The sequence below is a fragment of the Condylura cristata genome, unplaced genomic scaffold (assembly GCF_000260355.1).
Source record: "Condylura cristata isolate star-nosed mole 26May11 unplaced genomic scaffold, ConCri1.0 scaffold00004, whole genome shotgun sequence".
Taxonomy (NCBI): domain Eukaryota; kingdom Metazoa; phylum Chordata; class Mammalia; order Eulipotyphla; family Talpidae; genus Condylura; species Condylura cristata.
In genome coordinates, this window is record NW_004567105.1 from 14,436,093 (window position 1) to 14,458,601 (window position 22,509).

General features: G+C 39.4%; 1 protein-coding gene across 1 annotated transcript in view; it reads right to left on the bottom strand.

Moving 5' to 3' along the window:
• Positions 1-22,509, bottom strand: part of CFAP54 (cilia and flagella associated 54) — a 197,438-nt gene that overhangs the window by 36,614 nt on the left and 138,315 nt on the right. Inside the window, exons 49-61 of the mRNA XM_012735136.1 lie at positions 20,935-21,014; positions 19,255-19,421; positions 15,128-15,233; positions 13,407-13,551; positions 12,465-12,622; positions 12,115-12,294; positions 11,893-12,019; positions 8,204-8,359; positions 6,834-6,939; positions 5,869-5,962; positions 4,191-4,289; positions 3,591-3,732; positions 1,254-1,427 (exon numbers count right to left, since the gene is read on the bottom strand). Of these exons, the coding sequence (XP_012590590.1) occupies positions 1,254-1,427; positions 3,591-3,732; positions 4,191-4,289; positions 5,869-5,962; positions 6,834-6,939; positions 8,204-8,359; positions 11,893-12,019; positions 12,115-12,294; positions 12,465-12,622; positions 13,407-13,551; positions 15,128-15,233; positions 19,255-19,421; positions 20,935-21,014 (1,734 nt within the window). The remainder of the gene's footprint in view (positions 1-1,253; positions 1,428-3,590; positions 3,733-4,190; positions 4,290-5,868; positions 5,963-6,833; positions 6,940-8,203; positions 8,360-11,892; positions 12,020-12,114; positions 12,295-12,464; positions 12,623-13,406; positions 13,552-15,127; positions 15,234-19,254; positions 19,422-20,934; positions 21,015-22,509) is intronic.

Consider the following 22,509-nt stretch of genomic DNA (forward strand, 5'->3'; position numbering starts at 1 on the left):
CAGAACAGAAAGAGGGTGTTTAACATGGAAAGAACCAGAGGTGAATTCAGAGGTGAGCTGGGCAAGGGATCCCTAGGGCATGCAGCACCAGCTCACACACACTTCCTGCTGCCCAACCCATGTCCTCACCCCCAGCAGGATGCGCCTTGATCCCTGACACCTGTCTGAGTCCTGTCTGTCCCACTGCTGACTCCTGGTCACTGTGCTTAGCCAATCTGGGACTCAGTCTCTTTGCCCTGCTGACTTCTCCACCACTTTTCCATCACTAGATCCTGGTGTGGAGAGGACCAAATCATCTTTCCTGCCTGTTTGCACCCATGAACAATAGCGAATTGCCAACTTCATGGGAACAGATGAAAACACAGTAGCTATATTATCACAAAACCATAAGAGGGACTACTATGAAACAGATTACAGCAATTTTTCAGGATATTCTTTGGACAGGATCAGTGATAAAAGCAAACAACAACCAAAAAAGCTAAACAACCTCATGGGGTTAAGTATCCTAGCTGAAGTCATGCATTTCATCTCCTTTATTTTTTGGATCCTGGAAAATTCAAGTCAAATTTTCACCTTGTTCATTTCATAAGCTGTCACCTTCCAATCACTCTGATTTTTTTTTTAAGATTTATTTATTTGTGCATACAGAACTGGGGTACAGGCCAGAGATGTGGAAGGTGATAGGATTCACCAGAGACAGAGTGGGGAGCAGAACAGGCAGATGGACGAAGTACACTGCTGAGGGGAGCAGCGGGCGGGCCAGGAGAGGTCTGCCACGCCATGTGGTCACCTCCGGGGCAGGCAGGGATCGAACTCATGCAGAAGTGGCTTTAGCTTCTCAATGCTGTGCTTTAACCCGCTGCGCCACCAGGGAGGGCCTCATCGTGGTTTTTAACTGCACTAAAATACTACTCTATTTTTAAAGATCTTTTACATTATTCTGTACTCCTTGTAAATTTCCCACCACCAGTTCACCCACGAACCTTCCTCATAGTCCCTTGTGCTCTTCTCTCCCATTTTGATCCCTTTTCCTCTCCCTTCCCGGCAGAATGTCTCTTATTTATGATTGCCTGATAGTTTTTTTTTAATTATTATTGTTGTTGTTATTTTTATTTTACTACTCTATTGAGAGGTCTGTGTATCTTTGGTTAAAATACCCTGCAATTATAACCTTCTAATGAATGAGAGTTGGCTCAAAAAGATGACAAAAGTATCTTATAATTCTAAAATTTTTTAACACATGAAAAGCCTACCAAGCAGTTTGCTCATATTATTAATCCTTTGCAGGTGAATATAGTAGCGCAGCAGAAGAATCCATGTTATATCCACTTTGGTCTCAATATTTTTTGTGGTATCTGTGTTGTTAAAAGTGTCAATATTCTGGTAAGAAAATGTACATCCAGTCTGGAACACAACTTGGTAGTTACCTGAAAGTAAACAACAGCAACAACCCTATAGTATGTTCCTTGCATAAACAACCACATGAACATAAGGCAAAGACAAACTCATATGCCACAAAAACTTTCCGTTGAGTCACGAGACACCAATAGCAAGTGGCAACCCTAGGACATGTATTTAGCACACATGTGAATTATTCCTCTCTAATACATATAAACACCTAGCAGGAGTCACTAAGAAAAAGGCATATAGTCCAGTGGAGATGGGGACAAAGAATTTCAATAGACAGCTTGCAGAAAAGGCAGCCAAGTGGCCAAAGGTTTAGTGTCTTGAAAAACTAGAGAAGTGCAAATTAAAATGAAAGCTTGTTTCACATCCCTCAGGAATCAGTAAATACTAACATCTGAAAATAATAAGCATTGGCAATAATGTGAAGAAACTTGAAACCTCATACCCTGTGAAAACACCTTGTTGGGAAAGCAATTTGCTAGGACCTAATAAAGTTAAAAATGCAAATACTTATATAGGAGTACCAGGAGTTTTTTTTACAAGGTATCCATGGCAGTGTTGCTTGTGATATAAAACAAACAAAAGAAGACAGAAAAATAAGAGGAAGTCTATTTGTTTCATGATACTTAAGATTGGATTAATTCGAATTAATTAGATTGATGAGGGAGGGAGGAAGTGTGGTGTCTTGGTCCCACTTCCAGGGTGTCCTCTCAGTGTGTGGTTGTGAACCTCTCTGCTTCAGGCCACTCTGGGCTTTTGACTTTATGAGTTTTAATTTTCTCATCTTTAAAATGGGCATGATCAGGGTGGTGCTGGATGGGTTTTAATAGCATATATTGAAAAAACTAGCCAATACCCGATGATGTACAGAGTATAGTAGCATTCGTATAATTTGAAAGAGCTCACTACAATATTTTATATTTACATGTAAACATATATAATACATATACACATTTTCTGCATGTGTGTGTATGTGTGTTTAAGATAGTGGCTGTCTCTGGGCAAGAAGGGAAAGAAAATGAATAGAATCTTATGTAGTTAATGGTCTATGCATACTTTCTTGAAAAATAAGATGAATTCTAATGTACTTAGCACCTAGCTTAGCAAACAGAATATCCCGTATTTTTGAAGAAACTCATCTCTCTATGATCCCATTTCCTTCTCTCTGCCCCTGACTATCTACTAAAAATTGCCACTAACAATTACTGTTCATCATCCGATAGCTTTCCTTTACCCTTTAGTCACAAATTATATGCTACATGTGATTTAGCACATAATGTTACTACTTTTTCCCTTTGGGGGAACTTTACACACAGAGAGATATTACATATATTTATGATATTCTTTTTTCACTAAACACTGTGCTTTTAAAAATCAAGACTGATACATAAGCTGTAACTCAGTGGCTTTTCATTGTTGCATTGTATTCCTTATATAAATACAGAACCTATTCACGTGCCTGGCATAGAAGAGGCACTCAATACAATTTCTTAATGAATGAGCTGGACAACACAAAAATGAATGTTAAATATTTGTGTTATTGCTGATCTGACCTAGACATTTATATTATAGTTTACTAACAAAGGAGTCATAAAACAAATAGCACTGAAGTCAAAGTTAAATTCTCTCACTCACTGCTTTACTTAGCAAGTATTAATATGGAATGATGGCATGTGGAAGCAATGTGAGGTTTCCTATAACTAGGTTACCAACCAAATGGACAAAGTCTCAGCTCTCAGAAAGGTGAAGATTATTTAAATGAGACACACACACACACAAATACAAAATAACTAAGAAAAAGATGAGGGAGTATGTAAAATGATGAATGTGAATACAAATTTTAGAGGATCAGAGAAATTCACTCAAGTCAATATTCCCAAATCTCTTATTTGATATGGGTGAACTAGAAAATTAACAGCTAAAAGGAAATAGCATTTTTTTTCCCCACAGAATCCTGCAGCTGAAGTGCAGCAGTTGACTGAGCGCATGTATGTATGTGCAGTGAGCTGAAGCCCCTTTGTTTTGGCAACGAGGCACAAGACTCCCATCTTCTCCCAGACGTTCTGTAAACGATTATACTCTGTTAGCAAATACCCAACAAATCACTTCAAGTAAACCATTGAAACTTAATTAAACATTACTTAGATCAGGCTTTTGCAAAATGCCTAGACATTCAAACATACCCAGCAGATAATCTGTGTAGGAAGACAGAAGGTCCACACTGGCAAATTCTGGGATATTTGGTAAAGCTTCTTCACTCACTTTATCAGTTCTGGCATTTTTCTTTCCAATAAGTAAGTTAATTGCCAACACAGCTTCACTGACCTAATAATGTGAGAATATGGAATTAATAAGATAATATTCAATATATATTTTGTGGGAAAAAATAAAGACTACCTGGAATATATGTGATTCTCAATATGATATACAGAATCATAGTCAAGTAAATCATTACTGTTGACAATGTAACTAATGTAATTTAACAAATGTATAAGTCACTTTAAATACAGTACATCACCTAGCTATAGAAAAATATCAAATATGTGCCAATATTTTCATTAAAGTTAAAAACAACAACAAAGCCGGGTTCACCGATTCAAGATTAAAAACACAATACATACAAACAGCTCCTTAATCTTCCCCCCCAAAAATCATCATTTACACAAATCCCAAAGAGCATGAAATATTCCTCTGCTGTTATATTATAATGCCTTAAAAACTAGTAGGTGAAGAATATGTATGTGACAGTGAAAAAGAAAGATTAAGTAGAACATCACACTAACCTGTGTAGCAGCTCTTATAGCAATCCAGGCCAAAGAGGTATATGTTTCAAATCTATGTACTACTTGTTCTTTAATGGAACTATGCCTTCTGGTAATAACCTTAAAAAAAAAAAAGTCAATTGTTTTGTGATAAATATATCAGAAAGTTTCACAATAACTTTTCTCATCTTCTGAAGATAAAATCCTTGTGGAATATTATGCAATCATTAATAATGACAATACATCATGTCTTGGCCTTCTGGCTAAGAGCCAGTGAAGAACAACACTGTTTCTTGCATCATTATTTACAATATCCAGGCTTTGGGAACAACCTAAGTGATCATACAGGGATGGATACAGAGAATAGGGAAGAGAGAGAGAGAGAGATGGAGACAGACATCTAAAAACATGTAATAGAATATTACTCTGTGGTTAAAAAGGAAATTTTGCCATTTGCAGCAACAAAAATAGAACTTGAGGGCAGTCTGCAAAGTGACAAAACTTAGAGAAAGACAAATATTGTGTAATTTCTTCTATATGTAGAAATTTAAAAACAACATGAACTCATAGGTCTAAAAAACAGATTGTTGTGGGGGAAGCAGAAGGATTAATTTAGTCAAAAGTTGCAAATGCCCAGTTATAAACAGGTTCATGAGGATGTAGTCTAAAATATGGTGACAATAGTAAACAATACTATATTGCATATTTTAAAAGTTGCTAAGAGAATAAATCTTAAAATTCTAATCACAAGAAAAAATGTAAGCTATGGTGGTGGTGATATTTGCTAAACTTATTGTGATCATTTTGCAGTATGTATTGTATCCTGGGAAAGGTATACTGGGAAAGGAAAAGGACAAGTTACAAAATAGTATGCAAAGTATGATGCCATTTTTAAAAAATACATACAGACAAATATTCCCTGTGTATAGGTGAGCAGAGAAAATTATTAACCGAAGTTATTCTAGGTTTGAAAGATAACTAATTTTTGATGCCTATAATGGCCTTGCATTATTAAATAACTATAATCTAAAAATTACTATATAATATATAAAGATGTCAGAAAAAATATGTTAAAGATGTTTGCTAGGCATTTGCTTTCCTCTTTCTAACTAGGAAATTAAACAAAGGATGATTTAGAATCATAAAGGTCCACGAAACAGCAAAATATAGCAACGAATGAAGATGTGTTTTATAGCGTGCATGATTCTGTGTGCTTATTCAGTATGTAAGCACATGACACTCAATGACACAGAAGTAAAAAGAAACTCTATGGGCAAAATAATATCTTTAAAATATTTCACAATCTAAAAGTTACCTAAAAGTAAGCATTAAAAATCAACTTGTAAGGCTTAACAAACAGGATAAAATTAACTATTTAATTAGACAGTTTGATTCTGATTTTTTGATGCTCTTTTTTTTTTAACCAATTCTTCAATCTTCAACAAAACTGTAGAAGGAAGTAAACAATGGCAAACTATTACTTCTACTTGTGACTACAGGACTTCCAACGAAAAGAAAAGGCAATGAATAAGCTGGTGCCCGAGCATCCAGAGAGGTATCTAAAGACACATGTGACTACAATAATGAGTTAGTTTCTCCAAGTCACACAGGAAAATTAATCTCATTATTTTAATAGCACAGTGTTACCAAAATAGCAATCTCAAAGGCAATTAGCTTAAAATTTCTAATGGCTTATTACCGTAGGTGTTAATGTTGATGTTGAAAACTTGCTCTTTGGCTTCCTCAGATGTAAAAATAATAAGGCCATTTCTAGGTAGGAGTCTCTTATCAACCTAAAATGACAGCAGATGTTATTTATTAAATGATGTCAGCACTCAGCATCATTTGCCAACAATTTCCAAGTGAATGAACAGTAAAAATAAAATGAAGTTTAAAAACCAGCATCTACCCAAAATCCACAGCCCCTTTCCACACACTTCCCATGCAGACGCTACCATTTTCCCTTCTGCTGAACATGGAATCTCTTGAAGACAGCTAAATGTTTTGACCGTGTCCAGCTGGTAACACCCCAGGCTATCACTGCTATGAAGCCCAGCATCCAGAACATTCTGACTTCAGCACAGGACTTACTAAAGTAGTGAAGGTGAGGGTTAGAGGACTCTGCTCTACTCTCTCACTGATGTGGGGAAGGCAGTCCCTGGTATAGGTTAGGTCTCTAGATTCACTATTAAACTTGTCAACTGGGGCAACTGGGATCAGTACTTGAGCGATAATGGTGACTTAAGTCTCAACCCTGAGATGACTTTTATGCAATATTAAGTTAGCCAGCTGTGGTATTGCGAACCAAAGCAAGTACTCACAAACTCCATCTAGATACAATTTCACACCCAGGCAAAACCCCTGTAATTCAGGTAGTCTGAATTATACACACTGACAGATGATGGATCTGGGCACATACTAGAAGCCATTCCCAGTCCAACACACTACCACAATGACCGCCAGCATCTACCATCAGAGCCAAGAGCAGCAAGCTTGAAAAGGAAATCACTGGACCTGCTGGACAGTGGACACCAGTGCACAGCCCTGCCACGTGAAAGGAGTCTCCCAACCACTCCAGCCTGAATATCCAGGGTTTCACCAGTATACGGGACTCAATGCCCGAAACACGTTGCTTCGATAATGGGAAGGTACATCTTTATTTACCCTGAGTTTTGGTCATTTTTCAGGCTTAGCTGTATTGCCTTAAATAAGCTCTCAGGTTGCAAATTTGAAGATCTATCTTCCATCAGTAGTTGACGTTCTATTTTGCCTAAAAGAAGAAAAAGTCACACAAAGATGTGTCTATTATTTTGAACTTGAGAACAAATATTTCACGTTGGAAATTCAGAAAATGCACTTTCTTTTTGTCCAGCTGCCTGTTGTCCCTTAATGGCAGTAAGCCAATGGAAAGGCTCCTTTGCTTCTTTCTGCAGGAATCTCATGGCTTTGGTAAACTGAGTCAAAGCCACCTTTGATTTTCCACACACAGCTGTCCTTACTTTTCTCTCCCTTCCTCCTGTAGCACTCAGTTCCTTTTTCTACATTCACTTTCCCCCTTTCTCTGTCTGATGCTGCAGATACCCTTGGAAACATCTATGTTTAGAAATAAATTCTAAAAAACCAGCAAAGGCGTGAAAGCCACTGTGAATGATGGGTGCTCACCCAGCAGATGATAAAGGTCAGCACAGCTTCCAGGCCACACGGTGGCCCGAGCCACCAATGCAGGTGCTGAGTTGGGACCTCTGAAGCAAAAAGTGCAGGAGAGGAGATTCTGTCATTGCTACTGAAAGGGGTCACGATTTTCAGGTGGCCTGTGGCCAGGGCACAGAGCCATCAATGTGAACCTAACATCCGGGTACCACCAGGTCATCCCTGCAAACTTACAGGAAGTTCCTTAACCAGCCTGTACTTTATTTTCCTTGTTGATGAACCAGGATTGATCATAGTGGCCTTGTAGAGTTGTGGTAAGAGTTAGCACTATGAGATGTAAACACCGAGCATGCAGACTGCATCTAGCTGGGTAAATGATAGGAATCACTATCATTGTTGGGCTGACAGCTAAAATGGCCACAAGAAAATCATGTGAATAAACTATATGAATATGTTATAAGTCTGTTATAAATCTAGGTATGTATAGCTATTCTGTATTACTGTATATCTTAGAAAAGTTAAAATACTTAGCTAAGTAATGAAATGGTGAAAAAAAAAAAAACCCAAGCATTATTTGAGTGACATTATTTATGGTTAAAGGTTGATGAATTTTTTTAGCCCAAATTTACGTAAAAAAAGGTTGTTGTCATTTTAAAAGAAATGAATAAGCATTCCTTTTTTTTTTCTAGATAGAAACTTAAAACAGGCAGCATCCTTTTTATCTAAAGCTGAGTTTGTCACAGATATCAATGTTTGTCTTCACCAAGCCCACTGTAAAAGCTTTGTACTTTATATAATCAGTGACCAGATTTTTAAGAAGCTGTTGGTAATAGGAAAAATGTTTCCATAACTTTATCATACTTCTAGCTACAAATACATCTTACCTTTCTGAAAAAGGATTTCTGCTTCTACCTCAGGTTTTTCTTTTGCTGATGTCTTACAGAGCTTCAGTGCCATTTCAAAAAGGTGAAGGGCAGGCAACCACTTTGAAGGATCCTTCTTTCTACTGGTATAATATACTTGTTTGGCTATTGTATGTCCTAAAGAAGATGGTTGGATGGGAGAGAAAAATAAAATACAGTGTTCATGACATGCCTGTCGCCAAGTCGCCAGACAGTTCTCACAGCGAGGCATCTGTTAAGAACTCTGGTGGGCTTTCATTTTTAGCATCTAAGAAATGTTTTAAAGAAACAATATCCGTGGGCCTTCCCTGGTGGCGCAACAGCTTAGGACACAGCACTGCAAGCTAGCTACTTCAGCATGAGTTCAATCCTCAGCCCCAGAGGTGACCCACATGGCGAAGCAGACCTCTCCTGACCTGCCCACTGCTCCCCTCAGCGGTGTACTTCGTCAATCTGCCTGTTCTGCTCCCCATTCTGTCTCTGGTGAATCCTGTCATCGCCCCTGCACCTCTGGCCTGAACCCAGTTCTGTACGCATAAATAAATAAATTTTTAGAAAAATTAAAAAAAAAATCTCAAGATGACTTCCTGTCAGAGGCTTTCACAAAGGAAAGAACAAATCAAGGGGCTCTAGCTTTGTAACACAGTCTATACGATCACTGTAAAGGAAAACTGTCGAGAAAGCATCAAGGCAAATGATTTCATACTTCATAATATTGAAGTGCTCCTTTTTCAAATAAACATCAACTCTGTAAAAAAGAAGTTATAAAACTGACTTTGTTTTGACAGAAAAGCTGCTTTTGGTTTTTGTTTTTTACTCTCTATTTAATATAATATAGCAGAAAGCAAGCTGTTCTGCTTCAAGGGAGTCTGAAAACCAGCAGCAGTATTGCTACTGAGTGCTGACACAACTTCAAGATTAGAAAGGCAGGAAAGCAGAGAATACATTTGGTTTAACACAATCTGTAGTATTTAACACAATCTGTACTCTAAGCTCCTGTAAAAACCAACTGTACTGATAAGAGAACAAATTGTCAGCTGAGAATGCAGACGAATAACTCACAGGAGATCGGAGAGCCAGAAGGGCCTCTGGAGGTCACCTACCGCAGCCTGACTCCATAACTGAGGACACTTGGCAGCAGAAAGGTAAAGTGACTTATTGACAGTGATGAGATTCATATCATGATGACAATTGCATCAAAATAATAATTACCGGGGGGTGGGAGTGGTAGCAGTAGTGGAGAAATGGGGGGGGGGCGCTTCTGGATCGAGAGGATTGACCTTGCCTCTCTCCCCTCCTTTCCCCGCTCTGTTTGGAAACTTCAGTCTCTCCTGAGCAGCCCACGCGCCCCAGGCAGAGAGTGGGGAGGATTTAAAGTGCAGGTTCTGTCAGTGGCTGTCGTCCCCTGGTCAACGGTCAGGAGACCAGGGGACGACAACCACTGACAATTAAGTTGGTGACTCCCAGGTCCCCAGAGGAAAGGCAAACCAGGCCACACCCAGAGCCCCAGGGTTTGTCGGGAGGTAGAGGAGAAAGTGGGCGAGAACCCTTATTGAGACTTTTGTGGAAGGTATGGGTGGGGTAGGGAAGCAGGCTGAGTGGTCGGTGGCGGGGGCTAGTTTGGACAACTTCGGTGGTCTCTGCTCGTAAATAGTCCCATACCTGCTCCCGGAGTGATGATGGCAGGAGGAAGAGAGATACAGAGCAGAGGAGGCAAAGCCTCACTCTCAAACATAGAAAATATAGAAAATAAAAAGGGATGGTTAATACAGGTTAGATGAGAGAGAATGGGTCTAACATTTTCTGCCCTCTGAGATAGACTAAGTCTGGGAGTCTGAGACAGGTAGATTGGGGTTACAGCAGAGACATTGTCCTAAAGAAAGACTGCAAAAATGTCTGTGAGCTCCTTGGTTTCTACAGAGTAGCAAGTCTGCTTACCAGTCGCCTGCTCCAGTCAGGTCCACTCTCAGCCAACTACCTCCAATCCCCCCCCTCCCAGGTTAATCTTCTGAAACATCGACCGTCCCCAAGTCCCCTCCTCCCATTAGGCCGCCCCCTGACCACTCTCCCATCTGCACTGGTCTCCTTGCAGTTCCAGAATACGCTGTGCTTGTTCTGACCTCAGATTCCACAAGCCACTGTGCTCTCTGCCTCCACTAAATGTACCACTCACGCACAGGGCAAGGGGAGAGATCTTGGGGTCAGAGTAGAATAGGAAAAGCCTCTGAAGAGTTAAGGGCAACAAATTCAAAAGGGGATTCATCAAACATCCCAGGACTAGGGGCCACAAGACCGTCCCAAACAAGGACAATAAAGAAAAAGGACTCTAAGGTAAGGACTGGGACACAGAGACTTAGTTCTGGGCACAGAGACACCACGCCAGTGAGTGAGGCCACCGAGAACTAACCAATCACAGAATGACTGGTGGAGACCAAGAACAGTTAGGGAAAGAAGGTCTGTATTCCCTAAGGCACGACTCCACTTGGGCTCCTAGCCCCTGCCTGGCCTGGTTCCACCAGCCTGGCAGTCTCATTTTATTTCTGTTCCTTTTCTCCTCAATAAACATTTTCCAGGTCTGAAAACCTGATATTTCAGTATTGCTAGGCCATTTCCCTCTTCCTCACCATCGTCCTCAGAGAGGCCTTCCTCAGTTACACCACTCAGAAACGCCCCCCTTCATTATTATGTACCAGCAGGTCTCATCCACATCTTTCATAATATTAATGACAATCCATAATTGCATGTATAATTCATTATATAATGTAAGCTTTCTATATCTTTGCTGATTTCTTCCCTAGTTGTTCAATCTAAACCACAATTTATTTTAGGCAAGACTTACTTTATTAAATTTTATCTTTATAAAGTGTCATGTGTGTTTTATAAATGTTATCATACTTTATATGATACTTATAACATGATTGCTATGTTATATGATATAACGCCCTCTGGCATATGGTTTGTTTATTTCTATTTCTCTCACTGAGAGGGAGTAACTCCAGTAACTTCCCAGGAGCTCCCACAGTCTGGTAAATGGTTAACAAAAATTATGTATTAAGTCAGTGGATTCTGGGTATTTCATAAATATTGTTACAGGCAACCTGATATGAACTGGGCTGCCTGTCTGTGGGTCCTCACCTGTGCACTTAAAATTCAGTTGTTCTGCAGGCCCACATAAAAAGGGTCAATAATGGTTTATTTATAAAGGGGAAAGGAAAAGTACAACCCAGGCAAAGAGAGAAAGAGATACAAGTTAACTAGAACATCTTACCAGCTCCACTGACTTGGAACTCCAATAACACACTGATAGCTCCTCAAGAGCCAAATGACAGGCACCAGCCACTCAGTCCAGAGAGTGCCTCCTGGTCCAGAGAGCCATGCGGTCCAGAGAGAGAGCTGTCTCATCTTGCCCCCTTATATCTCCCCAAAAGTCCCAGAATTCCTGCTTAGCTCCACCCTTGGGTCCTAGCAGTTCTCTCCCTGGTACTGCTGGGAGTTGTAGTTTCAATCAGTGGAGTAGGGGGTGGAGTCCACAAAACTGCATAGTTCCTTCAGGACATCATTTCCCCCTAACATAAGCACCTCATATATATGCACTCATGATAACTTGCTTTGTAAAACTCAAACATCGTCATCAATAACTTGAGTGTAATAACATAGTTAAGTGTTCTTACCAATTCTCATTTTTGTTTTGGCCAATAACATGACATGAGGAAGGTAGATATTTTTCAAAGGCTGCAATGGACTTGCATAGTCAGTGTTTGACAAAGGAAACTCAATTGTTTCTCCAAAAGTTAGCATCTGAAAAAGAAACATTGAAATAAGGATTGCTTAATTCCTTATTAAGAAATCAGAAAATTAGTTTCTAAATCTCATGGTAAAAAAAGTATTCTCACCTGTTCAATAAGAATGTTGTGACACTGAGTCAACAGATTTAATTTTTCTGTTTTTGAAGAGGGATTTTCCTTGAATTTATCAGCTTTTGTTAAGTCATCCAGCAAAAGCATGCTTCTCACCAGGGTTAAATGAGATCGAGGAGAAATAAACTCATTTCCATCAAGCAAATGTATTATCTCCTATTAAAATAAAATGATTCCTTTGATAGCAGAATTCCCAATTCACTGAAACAAGAGCTGGTCACATTGACTGTTATGCTTTCAGTACCTAGTAGAATTTTAAATTCTCTCCTTTTATTCTAAATAGAACCCTTTGGTAAGTATCAATGTGAATGAGGTTTCTTTCCTACCTGAAGGTCTCGTATGATGTCTGCCTTTAAATGTTTTTCTTGTAGACCAATGATTACAGATTGCATCAAGAATTCAGCCTGCAACTCAATATCTCCTGACCTTTTTGCCTCCATACAGGCTTCCTTGATGAGGCTCACATAGTCTGTCATGTCATTTTCTAAAATAAACAAATGCAGTTATTTAAAATGCACCAAGAAAGCAAGAAATTATATATATAGATTATCCTCAGTGCTCATCACAGGAACATTATATAACATAGAAGAACAGGAATTAATCAAGACAAAAAATAAACGGACTCTACATGAAATGTTGCAAATTAATATGTTGTAATTTGGGGAAAAGTACTATGAGATATTCCAATGTTGCAAAAAGTAATGATATTTAAATTAAAATGATTTAATTTAAAGATAGAGAAGGGAGAATAGAAAGGTTTGCAAATAGTTCTTAGTCGCTATAAGAACAAATGTGTACGTGCTGGGCTATGATTTAAGAACTAAATTTCACCCATTTCATTCTGACAATAACCCTATGAAGTAGATGCAATTACTTCCATTTTACAGAGGGGAAAACTGAGGAATTGGTGACTTAGACAGTTAGCAAAGATCATGAATCAAAGAAATGGTGGATGGGGCAATTGAACCCAAGTGGAAAAACACCCGAACTGTGTTCTGTACCCCTACTCTGTGCTGCCTGCCAGATGACAACAAGACCAGCACATTAGTATTTTGAAATCCCCTTGTCTGTTTTGACTACATCAGTATCATATATGCGATTTTCAGTGATAACAAAACTGTTGGAATTATCTTACTCAACAACCTGAATTTTTTATTCTGGAGACAGATCAAGCTAGAAAGTTATGTTAATGTTAGAATAAAATATATTCCAGTCAGACCACCATTGCCTCAATAAGATGAAAAGTTTAAGCAAATAAGAAATTGTACCTTTCACGATTCCAATGCCAGAAATTTGTGCGACAAATGCAGTCATCAGTGCCAAGCAGCACCTCAGCCACAGATGGATGTTGAAATATTCCCGAGAATTTAGAGAAATCGGATCTAAAAACTCATCGTCTTTATTTTCAGTGGCCTAAGCAATATTAAAATGATGGTTAGATTTAATAATCTCGAAGTTCCTGCCTGGTGCTAGATGCATGTCCGTAAAGAGAGTCACGTCCAAAATAGCTGAGCAGTATTACACTGCTATTATTAGAAATTTTTCTTGCATATTCTATAAAAAAATTAAAAATGCACATGGACCCTCCCTGCTAGTGCAATGGATTAAAGCACAGCACACAAAGCTAGCCACAGTTGCTTCAGCTCGAGTTCGATCTCCAGCCCCGGAGCTGACCCACATGGTGCAGCAGACCTCTCCTGTCCCTCCTGCTGCTCCCCTCAGCAGTGTACTTCATTGAACTGCCTGTTCTGCTCCCCACTCTCTCTCTGGTGAATCCTCACAAACACACCCACCCCTGGCCTGTACCCCAGTTCTGTATGTATAAATAAATAAATCTAAAAAAAAAATACACAAACAGATGCCCATAGTCTTATGATCTTTGGGCTGTGGAGAGAACAGTGGGAAGCACAGAAGAGGAGGGTGAACACTTCATGGCCTGTAGAACAGAATGGCGACGAGAATGGGCAGTCCCAGTGCTCATGGACGTCAGCACTTCAGTCAATATACGGCAGCACTAACCTCCATTTCTCAAAACCTGCGTTATCTGTTAGTCTTTAAGATCACAGCACAATCTAAATCGGTTTTTTGACTTTAGCATTACTGATATTTGGGGCTGGGTAATCGGGGGAGGACTGTCCTGAGTATTACAGGGTGACAGCACATCTCTGGTCTCTGTGCCCTGAATGTCAGGAGTCCCCCACCCTAGTTGTGACAACTTGAAAGTCTCTGAACTGTGCCAAGTACCTCCAAGGACACAACATAGACTTCATTTAACAATAACAACAACAAAAATGCTCTGTCAATTTGTATTAGATTGCCTTTTATCATTTTGATTGCTTTTACTATAGTAAGAAATGAGTCTCTAGGACAATGAGTCTCTAGCTTTGCTTATTTGTAATGACACTAGATATTAGCAATTTTATTAGTAAAATAATGAACAAGGCTTCTATGTGATGAACTGCTGTGTTTTAATTCTAAAAAGTCCTGTATTATAAAATTACTTGGTCTTCTCAAAGTTTAATAAAATTTTAAAGAATGAACAATAACAGGGGCCCAATAGACCTGAGTGTTAAAAGGTACAAAAATCTGACAGAGAAATCCAAAACGGGGAACAGCACCATCTCACAGTGGGGATGCTGAAGTCGTATATTTAAAGGAGAAATGCCAAGCAAGTCTGTGAAACACCTTTATTTGATAGTGACCTCAGATCTGGAACATCGGAACAACACCTCTGGTAGGGCTTAGTGAGATTTCATCCAGTCCCTAAACCTCACAAGAGAGATTACATAATTTAGAGACTTACTCCAATTAATAAGGGGTCTTGTCCCAGTTAATAGACTAAAAGAGCTTAAACATATTTGTGCTCAGAATTTAATGGTTTTTTGCAATTTTACCTTTTCTTTTACCTAAATAATGAGTTAACTTCCTTGCATGTCAATATCTACTACAGAACAAATATTGTAAGAAGGAACATTAAACTCTTACTTACAAACGTTCTCGTAGAAGTGGAATTTCCTGTATCATCTTCTACGACTTTCTTTTTAAAAAGTTTTGAATCCTGGAGAAGTTTAAGTGTGGAAAATACTATTGCAGCACTGAAATATAGACAGTACATTTTTATTAGTATTACGTTTGTGACATGTATATGTTATTTCCAAAGTGTCTTCCTCCAAAAAACTTTTCCATGCTCATGGACCCCCGAAATGTCAGGCGCCCTTTCTATGTGTTTAACTTCTTTGTGGATAAGACACAGGTCTTATATATCAGTAGTTATTTCATCTAAATTGCCTGTAAAATGCTCTACAGCTAACTTTCCTTTTTCTTGTTGAAACCCAGCATTGGTAACTGGGATGGAATATAAACAACAAAAAACTTAATGAAAATGAGTGAATAAATGAAAAATGATGCAAGCTTCCAAAATCTAAAACAAAATGCAATCACAATCTTACTCATAAAACAAACACATATGTGTTTTATGGGTCTTACATGTCAGGATGTGATTCTCCAGCTTTTTGAAGTCACAGAACTGTGTTACATTGACACTGTAACTTGGAAACACTTAAGCTATCTTACAGCTTTATCACTGTTAGCAGAGCCAGAAAGGAAATAAATTAAAAACAAAAACAGAAGCCAGGAGGTAGGAATCTTTGCATCTTGTTGCTTCTTATGCAAACTTGTCTGCTCTTTCATCATCATATCTTCCTCTCCAATAGAATAATACATTTATAATTGATGTCACACTTTTTAAAATATTTTTATGATACCAATGGACTTTTTGGGAAAATGTACTACGTTCAAAATTCTAAATACAAAACAAGCTATCTACTTAAAGTTGCTTATAGTAATGTTATTTATTAACACAGAACAGTTGGGGAAAAGCCAAACAGACAATATGCCCATCTCTTGAAGGTCCCACTTGATGCCTCCACTTGAACAACAGGTAGTCCCATCTACAGGTGTTAGTGTTGAAAGCGTCCCTCCAAAGTAGGTACGTGGGAGTCTTAGCCCTCAGTACCTGGGCATGTTACCTTATTGGGAAATAACCTTCACAGAAGTAACAAAGTCAAATAAGTTCACAGGATAAGTTCTAAGCCAGTATGTTGGGTATCTCCATCTCTTCTGCTTGGACAGAGAGACAAGGGAAAGATGACGAGTAGACACACAGAGCAAAGACAGCTGTGCGACTGCAGGGATGCAGCTACGGGGATTTCCAATGAACACCAGACGCTACAAGAGACAAGGATGGACTCTCTTCTAGAGCTTGCAAGAAAACATGGCCCATCTATACTTTGGTTTTGAAGGTCGGGCCTTCAGAACTGTGAGACAATACAACAAAAACAAACCTTTAGCTATTAAGACCAATTAGTGATGACCAGGAAGGAGTGGGGGGAAGGGTGGGAAAAAGGTCAATTCTATGCTAAAGAGTAGCATTGGGACTTCTCCAGGTGAACTTAAGACAGCATATACACATGTTGATTTGTAACGATATGCACTTAGAATTTTATAATGTTCTAATGCAGTCATGTCAGTTGAGAGATAGTCAATAAACAATAAAATTTTGTTCTGCTAAGCCACCCAGTTCTAAATGCCATTTTACAGCAGCCCTGGGTAACAGACAGGCTAGGTTAAAAGTCCATTTCCTTGCTTTTGGTCTCCTTCGCCCACCCCCAGGTCCCCCATGTCTGTCCTCCACTCCAGAGTCAGAGCTCCCTGTTAGCTAAGGACTGTGCTTCTGTAGAGCTTCCTGGCCACCTCCTAACTGTGGCTCTTACAGCAACCCCAGGGGCTCATCAGTGTAAGTCAGATTCATTTCAGACCCCAAGACTGCAGTCAGTACACCTGCTCCTTTGGGTAAATGACTGAGACTGCAGCAGCTTCATCGGTGTCTGTGGATGCTTGGGAAGACATGTAGTCTGGTTCAGAAGTCCCCCAAGAAAGAGCCTGTGCTCCACTGCTAAATTATCTTGAAAATCTCTTTTTGAGATTTTGTTGTCTACATTTTATTGTAAAAAAGGAAGACATCATACTAAGGTGACCATGTCCCCTTTTTCATGCAATCCTTGAAGAAAGAAAACACTATTTCCTGAGTTATCAACATCCGCTACATGCTGTGATAAGTGCTGTGTATGATTTCCTGCACTTAACTCTCACCCCAAGCCTTCAAGGTAGACATCATCCTGGGTTTATAGAGTTGGAAATGGGGATACGGAAATGCTAGAGGCCTTGACCAAGGAGTTGCCATCACTCCTTTACTGAGTTGGCCAGAACAGGTATGGAGAGGTGAATTGCTTCTTTCTCCCCTGAATTGTTTACCAGCATCTGCAAATTTTGAATGTTAAACTCCCAAGAGTTCCCTGAGACATCAGACATTTTTAATGTATTTTCTAGGATGTTGCTTGGGATTAGCTAACCTTAGTGGTGGTGTTTTGTCTTGTTTTTTAACTGAAAGTAAACAGGTAAGCAAGAAAACAAGAAACACGGGTCTGAAAGCTCCTCCCCACTCCTTCTGTCCTCAAAGCTACAGTAAGCTCCCTGGGGGTAGAAAATGGTGTCTGTCTCATTCTTGGGATTCTGAAACCCAAATTCTGATTTCAAGAGAAATGAGGTTTGGAACCTTGTTAATCCACACACTTAATGAAAACAATGTAGACCATCTAGTGTGTCCTGATCTACCTGGTACTGTTCAGAGGCACAACAGAAATTTTCTAGTTTTCCATGAAGCTAAAGAGACAGAGTAGGAGGATTACCCATTGTAAATGGCCTAAAATCCCAATGGAAGGCAGTTTCATTCTGGCACAAAATTGAAAAGAATCAAATACTTCCCCCTTTAGACAATAAATTAAATAGAAAGGAGCGTAGAAAGGAACACAGGGGGTACAGGGGGAGAAAAAAAGGCAAGATTCTGAAAGAGAGAAGCAGCCCTCAAAGAAGCAGAAATCCACTTTGAATAACTTTGATGCCATTTATTTCTTATTAACATTCATGACCAAAAAATGGTCAGTTTGTTCTCATAAAATCCAGGCAGCTCACTGTCACCCTAGGGAATGTGCCTTTCAATTTTCTTGACACATAATTTTATTAGCAGGATCATGAAATGTCACGCTAACCATCCTCTGGAAAAGGGACAGGCCAACCCTCTCTGCCCGCCCAAACAGGAACTCGTGGGGGGTAAAGTTCATGTAAGGAAAACTCATTTTTCTTGACAGGAGGCTTCCCTCAGCGACAACTATGCCGCAAAAAGACAAGAACATCAAAGTTTTTGCAGGATTTGTCCCAAGGGCTGGTTTCATGTATTTAAAATAGAACGACTCTAATATCCTTGCACATTATTTGCATATGTCTATCTTCAAATTAAAGTTCTATTGTGACACTTCTTTCTGTGGTCCTTTGTCATTTTCAGTTTCTTATTTCCTTCTTTCTCCTTAAAAAAAAAAAAAAACATCACTCATGTCCTCCATAGCTAAATAGTATAAGAAAGGTAGAGAGCTGGGGAAGGATGGAAGTAAATGACAAGAAATATTGTTTTGAGCTACTTTTGCTCTCTGGGACACAGTGTTCTATATTCTGCTATAGGAAATCAGATGAGAATGTATTATACACACAGAGGGAGAGAATATATACTTAGAATTTATAAAAATAAATACTGAGCTGTCATGACAGATGCCACACACGAGAAAGGGATGAGAAGGATGCTGACACACATAAGGTTTTCCAGGAAGAACAGCCTCCTGAGGAAGGTTGAAGTGTCTTGGGTGATGAACCGCACTAGGGTTTAAGTTCCAAGTGGGTCAGGATTTGTGCGGTTTAAACTTCCCACCAGCACCAAAAGGAGGAGCCACTGAGCCACCTAATCTGCATGCCCAGATGTGGGGCAGAAGGCCGAGGGGTGGGGCTTGAAAACAGTCAGCCTTTGAACACTGATATGGAATAATACTCTATTTCGACCATAAAATTTTTAAATAAAGTAGTTTAAGGTAGAATGTGTAGGAACACTTCCTTGAGGAATAGAGAGAAGCATGGGCTATCAATTTAGGCCTTTACAGGACTTCTATAACTGGAGGTCCATTAACAGATTTGGGTGAGGAAGAAACTCTCCCCTGGGCTTCGGAGACTCACCTGTACGCTGCCCGGTGTCTCTGTAGAGCAATGGCGGCCAGCTGCAGCTGAGACGCCACCACCATCTCCAGCTGGCTGGCAGACAGCTGAGTGAGGCTTCTGTGGATGGGCCCCGTCTCTGACACCAGAGTGTTGAGCCTGTCTTCAGCTTCACTCAGTAAAATTGACTAAAGAAACATCACAGAATCTCCTAAGTTCAGAAATAATGCCGATCAAGTCTTCCCCAGAAAACACTGTTTTTCATGCCTTAGCAAAGAGAGCTCAGAGAACAGGAAAAAGGTAAGAGAGAAGTTAATGGCAAGGCGAGGCCTGATCAACAGTCACGTGTCAGTATATGAACAGCCAGTGCTCATACATGCTTATTCGTGGTATTTACAGTCTATATATAAAGTGGCTGCAAACATGGGGTGAGGGGTAAGGAATCATCACTCCTGAGAAAATACCAGGATAGGTTCCTGCGAGCGTCCAGTCACAACGGTTTGTCAACTGATAAATACAGGTCTGTTTAATGTTGTTTTTAAAAGACACGTTATTTAATATATGATATGGACTTGTTAACCGTGAACTCATGGTCAGTAGCTTTTTTCCATATGCCGGAGCAAAGCTTATCTGGCACACTTAATTTTTCCAAAAGGCACATCACAACCTTCTTTGCACTTAGGAAAACTCAACAGCACACCAGCACTACACTTAGGTGCTATTTTAAACAGTAAAATCACTAACAAAACAGTGTGGATATGCAAAGAACTGTGGCAATAAACAGACCACAAACAGGACCCTTGTTTACCGTAGGAGAGCAGAAACAAAAATTCAGCGCGATTGCCTGCTTCTATTGGGCTGCTCTGCTATGTGTGCAAGTCACATTTTTCTATGCTCTGTATCTGTCCATGATGACCACAAAAGAGTTAGAAATATTGCTTTTGGGGTTACAAGTACATTTTTGCATACAGATAAGTTAGCAGATAAGGAATCTGTGAACAATGACATTTAATTATGTCATTTCAAGTTCAACGATGGTCACTTAACTGGTAATGTGAAGATAATGAGATTTTGCAGTGGAGAATCAATACTAAACAGCAACCTCACATGGAAAAAGAGAAAGGAATCATCAGATGAAGAACAGATCGCTAAAATCTTGTTTGCACAGAGCAGTAGATAATGCATCAGTACAGTACTAGGGCAATTTAATAAAATAGTTAAGATGATGATCTGTATTTTTATTAGTTGCATGATGTTACTGAATTTCATACTGCCTTGGCCTCAATTTTCTTAGGCTTAGCACGGCGTTGCTCAAAAATGATTAATACCTATATCACAGACTTGTGAAAATTAAATGTCATGTAGTTAGCATTGAATAAATGGCAGCTGTTTTTGTTGCTGTTGCCATCACTACCATTATTAAGAAATGAGAAACAAGGATAGAATATTCACATCCCATCAAATCATGAATTATATTTTCTCTAGCACCTCAATCTGGTTGTAAAGTCACAGTCTGATTTCTCTGGTCATTACCTTCTTCTTCGGAAGAAGAAAGAAAGAAGAAGACTTTATCCCTGGCCCCAGCCCAGACCTGATCTCTCCCAAGAACGCATAACCCCAAGAGAGGGGCTGCCCCAGGTCTAAGAGTGGGCATTTTGGTGACTGATTTACCCCATGACTTGAAAAAATGTTCACACTTACCTTTAGGGTGCTTAAAGCGACATCACTGTTCTCTTTGGAAAACTGAGGAAGTAAGTTTCCATCATCCTTTGAGCATAAATCTATAAGACACACAATTTTGGAAGTAGCAAAGATATCTTTGATTAGTTTAAATATTAATTCAGGTTTATGGTACTCATCATTAGTTGGGAAACATGCTATAAAATTTAATATTTAAAAAACAACCAAGTGATCATTAGAAACATACTGCTATATCAAATTATCACTAAGTACCATTTAGAAGGCTGAGACTGATTCTTACAAGCAATTAGATAATTCTCAAAAGATATTTTTGGATGCTTGGTGATGGCATTCAGGTTATTAGCTACTGATACAAAGTCTTGGTTCCTCCCCTGTGTCTCCAGGACCCTTAGGGTTCCTCCAAGTATTCTGGGTATCCCAAATAATTATGGTAATTTAATAAGTTCTCCTTGGAAATATAGGTTCTGTTGATTTGCACAAGCTTCTCACTCCCACAGCAAAGAGTGGAACAGCACAGTACAATTCTCAAATAGCCCAAAATCCCCACCCTAAATCACTGCTTATCCTGATTCTGGGCCCAAGAGAATTGGGAGAATTTATGTCACAGAATGTGCCTGCTTCAGTAAACATGGTTTCCAGACAACGGGAGAGAAAGAAAAAACTAAACAATCATTATTGTATTAGAAATTACTGCAGAAAGTACCCAACTAAGGAGAGGAAATCTGTCAAGTGGGAAATGAATACGCTGTGCTTGCTCTCTTCCTCCAGCTATAAACTACCTCCTTCTTCTAAAGTGGGAGGTTCTGGAGTCAGGGGTCAGTTGAGGGTGAAAGAGGACATGAAATTTGGGAAAGATTGGCAGGAAGATCTGGATCTGGGTCTTCATCCCTAAGAAAGACAAAATCAAAAACAAATGCCTGGAGATTGGTGTGGACCCAGCTCTGGGACAAGTATTAGAAGAGACCACCCATTTTCTTCCCGCTCTCTCCACCTGTTGGGTGGCTACCCGTGGGCCCTCCCATCTTATGGCAAGTTCCTCCCTGCGACAGCTGTAAGTTACAGTGTGCTCCCAGTCGCAGTCACATCCTCACATGTGGGTCTCACTGTTCCTGAACAATAATACATTTGTTTTAAAATAGAGGCCGATATTACTCTAATACGATAACTATACCAAAACCCCACAAGAAAACTCCAGATCGGTATCTCCTGTGAATATAGATGCAAAAATATCTTCAGCCAAATACGAGTAGACAGAATTCAACAACATATAAAAAGAATGATACACCATGACCAAGTGGGATTTTATCCCAAGAATGTGATTGAATCCTCAATTAGTGCAATCCATCATATCAATAGACTGGAAAACACTATCATCTTAATAGCTGAAGAAAAGGCATTTAAGGAAATTCCACTCCCTTTCATGGTAAAATCACTCTACAAAGCAGAAATAGAAGAGAAAATTCCTCTATTGCATACAGGATATCTTAGAAAGAAAGAAAGAAAGAAAGAAAGAAAGAAAGAAAGAAAGAAAGAAAGAAAGAAAGAAAGAAAGAAAGAAAGAAAGAAAGAAAGAAA